We start from the raw sequence: 7,290 nt of genomic DNA, 5'->3' as shown, positions 1-7,290 counted from the left end.
TCTTCCCCACCCTTTCTTATTCAATATTCCACCAACCTGATTTCTATTCACTTTTAGATAGTTTACCTGTTACCTTATTCGTCATAACCTATATGTAAATTAAATTACTGTATTTAAATTATATCTGATGTATTTTTCATATTTTATATAATTAATGATTAAATAATATCAATTTGTTAATAGATAATAAGGACTAATTATTATATAAGGATTAACTAATTAATTTTAAATTTTCTTAAATAATAAAAAACAAACATCGAAATTTAAACATTTTTTTAAAATTATTTTTTTAGAATTAAACTTTTTCTGAAACTAAACTAAGTTTTACAATAAGAAATTAAATGTAAGCTTCTTTAAATTTAAATTTTCATTCTAGTTTCTTTTGTTTTATGCTTACGGTACATAATTTTCGTTTGTTATGCAACATGAAAGCTTTATTTTTAACATTTTAACTTGTATGTTCCGAACAATGTACAGTACTTAATTTAGAAAGTGATATTCCCATTTACCTACATTATAAGGGCTGGCCCAAAACTCAGTTAACAGTTACACAGTGAAAGAGCTTTAACAATATTATTAAAAGTAAACAGTTTATGCTTAATACAAATTTATAACATCCTAACACATTGATGTAAATCTTCAGAGTAAATGACACTCATTGTTCCTGGTTCTTCTTAATAATTAAATCACTTGATAAACGAGTGATTCGGCATCCAGCCTATTATTAAACATTCTTTTATCCTTTCACAGTCTTTTTTTTTATGATCTTTCTACAAATTTGCAAGACATTCATTCATCTAAATAAAATTTATAATTCATATTTAACAAGCACGTTACAAATATGTAATGAAGCAAATAGCATCCTGTTTGAATGGAACCGAAGAAAATGACGTATAGATAATAATATGTTAACCATTTTAAACCAGTTTTAATTATTTGATAATTATTATCTTAAAATAAACTCGGTTAAGTGACTTTTGAGCAGTGTTCTACGTTAAAAAATTATAAAAATTTATAATAATAAGAAAAATGAATGAAAATAAACGACGATTAATGAAAAACACTTTATTTCTCGAAAATTAATAGTGACTTAATCTATGATCTGTAATTTATGTTTGAGATTTTGCTGTTATCTGCTTTCTATGATCATTGAAATGTCATTACTCTAAATGAAAGTTCCTAATTAAAATAATTTTGGCACATTCTAAATCATATATTTTAGTTATAAGAGTAGATTTAAATACAATTAACTCAATTTAATTTAAACAATTATTATTAAATTAATTGTCTAGAACATCTCGATGCATTTTATTATTTGGAGATGATTTATATCATTGATTTATAGTGTTAAAATTCAAGTTATAACTTGATTATTGTGACGTCCTCACAAAACCAGGTTGGAATTTTTAATCATAATTTTACTTAAAAATAAAGTAAATAATATAGGCTACACCTTAGAGGATCGATAGAGATATATCATTGATTTCAGTTTATCGTAAGGATCAATTCTATACCATATTTACCGCTTTAGGTATTAGGTGAAAATTTTAAATTGAAATCACATGACTTCCGGTCCCTACCGAAAGTTCGTATATAGTTAATTAAAATAAACACCACCAGCTGAAACTTACTCGTATGTAAATCAGCAAAGTGTCATTCTATTTTGCAAGTGTCAGACAAATGATCGTTTCTGACAAACAAATGTCTGCTAGGACTATTAACAATGAGGAAATGTTCCTGATAAATCAGTAGCTAATCAAGTATGCCTCAGAGAAAGCATTTTGATGATTCATTGTCATGGAGAGCTGTTCATTTCTGCATTTTTGCCACGTACAGTACTGTACATTCGTGTGTTTACTTTAGTTTTTAGTTTTAGACACGAGTATAGTAAAAATTTCCCACCAAAAAAATTTGTGATTTTACTATGGCTAAGATATAATATACATTAATTAATTTTTAAGCAAGAGCTTACAAATTTAAGAAATCCAGCAACGAGTTGCTTATCTTTTCCGGTAACCTTCGGTGGCGCTATCTGTTATCATATTTTGTTTTAAAAAACTTTTTATACTTTTTAACTATTATAAAATGGCAAAATTATTAATTTTGAGANCTCACTTTCGTGTCGTTCCGAACTGTCATCTTTCTCACTTCTCCCCTTACTTGACTCTCTCCTTCGTTCTCCTCGCCTCCCCCGCAACCCCTCGTAAATTTATTGTCTTAACGGTTTAGGAATGTTACTCGTCTAAACCCCACATTCGGCCATTCTGACAGCTAACGAAGTATTCCACTAGTCAGACGAGGACATCGTCCCCGATGTCCTCGTCTGATCGGTGGAATACTTCGTTAGTTGAACGGACCCACGGTTTCATGTTGTCCGCTTGCAGTTTTTTAATTAATTTAATGTTCTCCTTTGCTGTTACTCTAATTTTTGCGGATTTTCTAGACCGTCTTCGATATTTTGAATCACGTGATTGAGTATGATTGTCACGTCGTCTTTGATCAGGACTTCTCGATCTAGATCTATATTTAGATCTTTCTTTCATTTTTCTTTCTTTCTTTATAATATCCTCTTCTATTATAATAAGATCTATCTCTACTTCTGCTTCCATGTTTTCTACTTCTTGAGCGTCTATTTTGTCTCATGTCACGTTTTCGATCATCTGATCTACTATGATAATTTTGTCTGTGTTTTTCTTCTTCCTTTTGCTTTCGTTCTTCTTGCTCTCTTTCTCTCTTATGAACAATTTCTTCACCTGCTGATTTTAATCTTGCGTAACCAACATGCTGTTTTTCCATTGAATGATCATCAGCGCGTTGCTGTGCGTCACCACGTATAAAAAAGGCACCACAAACTTCCATCTGTTTCTCCTGAACAACTGCAACTTCTGCTTGCTTAACGTTTGATGCATGACGTTGCTGTAACCAATGATTAAGTTCTGAAGACTTATGTGAATCTTCTTTTTCTTCTTTTGACTGGTCATACCATTTTATAATGAAAGTTAGATATACCCCTTCGATTTATGCTCGTACCCCTAGGGGTACACGTACCCCCAACTGAGAACCACTGAATTAATCAATATATCCCTCTACAATATGATATTATATTGAATTGTTCGGAAAGTAATTTTTGTTATTTTGTAAAGTTTCGTTATTCCTTGCTCTTCTACTATTCCTTCATCATCTGTGGATGGTTCAGATGTTTTGTGTAACCATTCTTCCATCTCCTTATTAACTTCAGCCTTCTAACTAGCAGATAGCTGTCTTGGATGTTGACAAACTGGAGCATCATTTTTTAAAATAATGTTCATTTTTATCTCTGTTTCTTGTTCCCTGGCTGCTTTGTAGTTTCTTGTTGGATTCAGAGGCTCTCCTCTATATTTTGCATCATTGGTGCGGCTCAACCAACACCACCAACATCAACGCAGGCAACATCGATATCGTATACGTCTGAAATGTTTACTTCTACACTTCTTGCTTTAATAAATTTTACAACACGATCTTCTTTTAAACTGATATGAACTTGTTTCAGAAAGTCTGCTCCCAACGATAACTGATAAGCAAGGAATGAACTTGGAACCACATGTATGGGGATTGAAAATTGGTCTTTGTCAACACTTACTACAGTCCAAAAACTCCCTAGTGTAGAACTCTTTCGTTCACTTACTCCATGAAATTCTAAGAAATTACCAATTAATTTTGGTGCGCCCAACTTTACGTAATCATCGGCTCTCATTAAATTTATGTCACTTCCTGAATCTATAAGTGCCGTGAAGCTCACTTCCTCTATTTTGACTTATTTTATAGGTTTTGACTTAAATTCTTCTACCTTTACTTCATAACTTCTCTTCTCAACATTTTGAGGACATTGAGCCGAAATATAACCAAAATTATTACAACTAAAACATTTTATTCCTTTGTCTTTTTCCGGACAACTTTTACTCACATGGTTTTTCCCGCCACAGTTATAGCAACGTTTTTCATCTCCATAAGAATTATTAGGCTTAATCTCATGCCCTAGCTTCTTAGATCCCATCGTCATTATAGCATTTGGCTTACGACTTGATTTCATGTTTTCATAAATTCGCAGCTTTTGTCAAAATTCTTTGAAAGTAGTAGCACCATAAAGCACTGTCTTGCTTACTTGCTCATCCTGAATTCCATCGATGATATATTGTATCACTGATTCTTCCTCAATCGTAATTTGTGACGAAATTTCAATCATCCGATACATATATTCCTGATAAGTTTCATTTTGATGCTTCACTTCCATCGACAGTTGTTTATGCATCTTTCTGCTGTTCAGTTTTGGAGAAAATTCGGCGCAAAGGGCTTCTTTTAATGCTCGCCATGACTTAGTACATTGTTCGTAGTTTACGTACATTCTTGCTGAACCTCTGTAGTCGTTTTGCGTAAATTATCTTCTGCATGCCATTCCAGTTACACATTTCCGCCATGTCTTCGAAATTAGATATCCACTTTACATTCTTTCCGTCGTCACCCCTGAACGTTTCAAGGGATTCATCAACATCTCTAAATGTAAACATTGGCTTAGAGTACTCACTTGTATGTCGCATAATATCACTATCTTCGTCCTCACTTTCGTCAGCATCGTCGTCGCCTTGCACGTCGTTGTCTCTGGCGTTCTCAATCAAAAGTGCCGCCTCCAATCTTTGCACCAACTCTCTCTTGTTACCCGTGGTCGTCCTAGTTCGATTTTCAGATCAGCACACTTAAGATGTTTCACATCCGACATCGTATTGCCCTTAGTTACAACAGTCAGTCGTAGTTCTTCGTCGTTCACCGCAGCGTCACTAACTCCGCCATCTTGTCTGGACTCCATTGCCCTTCTAAAAGTTCTCGTAAGAATTTCTCAATATCCCGGACGAGCCCCCAAAATTTGTAGGAATAGTTATTGAGATAGAGAAATAGAAATGACAATAATCCAGCGGTCGTAACCGTCTTGATAGAATGATAATATTCTCGCCTTCGTAACGCCTTTTAGCCCTTTCTCACTTTCGTGTCGTCCCCAACTGTCGTCTTTCTTACTTCGTCCCTTACTTGACTCTCTCCCTCGTTCTCCTCGCCTCCCCCTCAACCCCGCGTAAATTTATTGTCTTAACGGTTTAGGATTGTTGCTTGTCTAAACCCCACATCTATGATGTTAGAATCCTAAATATTAGTAAGCTTCTCTTTCATCCATGGATTCAATGACATTTCTGAGTACAGAATCATCCTTCTTCAGAATTTCTTTCTTTTTTTTTCTATGTGAAGTGTTCTGATTTGTCTCGACCAGGGATGGGCAACACGTAGACCGCGGTCGAACGGTCGACCGCAAAGGTTTTGTAAGTCCTCGCGAAGCTAAAGTTGAACAATTTGCTTTCACTTAAATTAATGTTTAAAAATCTTAATTCGATAATTTATTCTTACAATAATAGACTGTCTGTGCAACGTACCCATACTATTTGTATTTATCCCGATGAACAATGCAAATGAATGTTAACGCATGCTCATATAAAAATCCTAAAATTGTTTGCCCATATTCATAGTCGCCCGCAGACTATATTTTTTTACCAAAAAAGTAGCCCCTAAGGGATAAAAGTTTGGACACACCTGGTCTAGACCAAATTCCATTTGAATGTCAGTGGAGTAAGTGTGTGCAACTTCTAAAAGATGATTTAGCTGAGCTTGTGTAGACGCATATAGTTTTACGTCGTCCATGTAGATGAGGTAAGATAATATATAATGTATTGTTTTGTTGTGTTTAATGTTGTATCAAATTATTGGTCAATGGGTTCAAGGTGGACAAAACTAGAGTAGACTTAATGAATCTCTCTTAAAAATGTCTCGTATTATATGTGTTTGGTTTGTTTTGGTATACGTGTCGTGAAGTCTGAAGTGCAGTGTTCTCCTGTGTTGCATTGTCTTTTCTAAAAATGTAATGAGCGTTGATTGTATTTTGTATAAGTGTAGTGTATGCAGTAGTGTAAAAGTATGTGGGATGCTGTCGAATGCCTTTCTGTAAGCTATGTATGCTATGTATAGGCTTTTGTTTTGTTTCTGTGCTTCTCGTAGAATGAATGAGTCTATGAGTAACTGCTTTTTGTATCCCATGTGGTTTTTACGTCATTCTTTTTGCTGCTGGAGAGAATGTTGTATTGTTGTATGTGATGGTATTTTGTTTGTAATGCATGAAGTGTAGAATGTAGGAAGTCAAATGATTGTTCATTATTGGGTAAGATCTTTCGTGTTATCATTTTTGTAAGAAGAGTCTTTTGGTATTGTCCTATATTTTAAAAAAATTTGGCATGTCTTATGGTTTCTGAATGTGTACGTGAAATTTTTGGCTAATTCCTGGTGCAGAGGAATGAATGTTTTGTACCAGAAATTATGAATGCTATCTGCAATTGGCGCCTTCCAACTGTGTGTTCTTTGTATTGCATGTTGGATATCTTGTATGCTTATTTCAATATAAGAGATGATTCTTCTTTTTTCCTTGATCCAACACGTTTTGTTTTTGTGTGTGACTAGATTGGACCAAAGAGCAGATCAATAATCTATGAATTGTTTTTCTGTTGGTGCACCATTGTGCTGTGATTGTATGGTGGGTTTTATACATAGTTGTCTGTAAAATATTGATTATGAATAATTTATTTTGTTGTTTTCGCAGCATACAGACTACGTTTCAGTTTTTCGACTTACTCGTTAGCTGCAAGTTTTTGTTTGAGTGTGTCCATGTATTGTGTTGTTCGTGTTGTGTGTGTGTGTTTTAATTTTCCTGAATATTTTCTTAACCTCTTTTATTAACTTTAATATTATGATGCCTTTAGTGTTATGTCAACCTGTCTAATTGTTTGAAATGTTATTAATTTGTATTTCTAGTTTTATTTGCAAGCTTATGATTTGTCTGTGTTTTTAATGTATCTGTTTGGCATTGTGGTCCACTTGGCTGGATTGCTGCTGAAGCACTTTGGCTGGATTGGTGTGTATTATCCATTGTGTATATGTATGAGATAGTGAATGTGTCTGTGATACAGCAGCCATACTTGGGCCAGCGCTGTGTTCACCACCGGTAGCTAAGAGAGACTTTAGTAGATTTCTTGAACGTGAATCTCTGCCTAACTCACGTACTCGGACCTTGTTAACCCTGACGACGTTCGAACCGATATCATGCTGTGAAAGTGTGACTACCATTTTTATTTTCTCCAAGAAGAGAGTGAGCTTATATATCTAAAGCTGAGTGTTTATAAATCTGACGCCCCTAACGTGGGAATCGATGCTGTTTAGCAGCCA

At 34.3% G+C, this 7,290-nt stretch overlaps 1 protein-coding gene across 1 annotated transcript; it reads right to left on the bottom strand.

Moving 5' to 3' along the window:
• Positions 1-2,526: 2,526 nt before the first annotated feature.
• Positions 2,527-4,840, bottom strand: LOC111642480 (luc7-like protein 3). The gene is made up of 3 exons (XM_023388833.1): positions 4,752-4,840; positions 4,380-4,704; positions 2,527-2,973 (listed from the first exon to the last, which is right to left on the bottom strand). The coding sequence occupies exons 1-3, from the start codon at positions 4,838-4,840 to the stop codon at positions 2,527-2,529; spliced, it is 861 nt and encodes a 286-aa protein (XP_023244601.1).
• Positions 4,841-7,290: the final 2,450 nt, after the last annotated feature.

This window comes from Centruroides sculpturatus, unplaced genomic scaffold (assembly GCF_000671375.1).
Source record: "Centruroides sculpturatus isolate CEXI.00-Female unplaced genomic scaffold, Cexi_2.0 scaffold1695, whole genome shotgun sequence".
Taxonomy (NCBI): Eukaryota; Metazoa; Arthropoda; class Arachnida; order Scorpiones; family Buthidae; genus Centruroides; species Centruroides sculpturatus.
The sequence above is the reverse complement of the archived record's forward strand: the minus strand, read 5'-3'. Positions and strand labels throughout refer to the sequence as shown.

What these genes read in the sequence shown, in the direction of transcription:
- LOC111642480 (XM_023388833.1), bottom strand. Translation starts at nt 4,840, where the DNA reads ATGGAGTCCAGACAAGATGGCGGAGTTAGTGACGCTGCGGTGAACGAC. An exon ending in GTAACTAAGGGCAATACGAT is followed by an intron (nt 4,705 to 4,751) that starts GTCGGATGTGAA and finishes AAATCGAACTAG; the next exon opens with GACGACCACGGGTAACAAGA. An exon ending in TACAGAGGTTCAGCAAGAAT is followed by an intron (nt 2,974 to 4,379) that starts GTACGTAAACTA and finishes TGGTATGACCAG; the next exon opens with TCAAAAGAAGAAAAAGAAGA.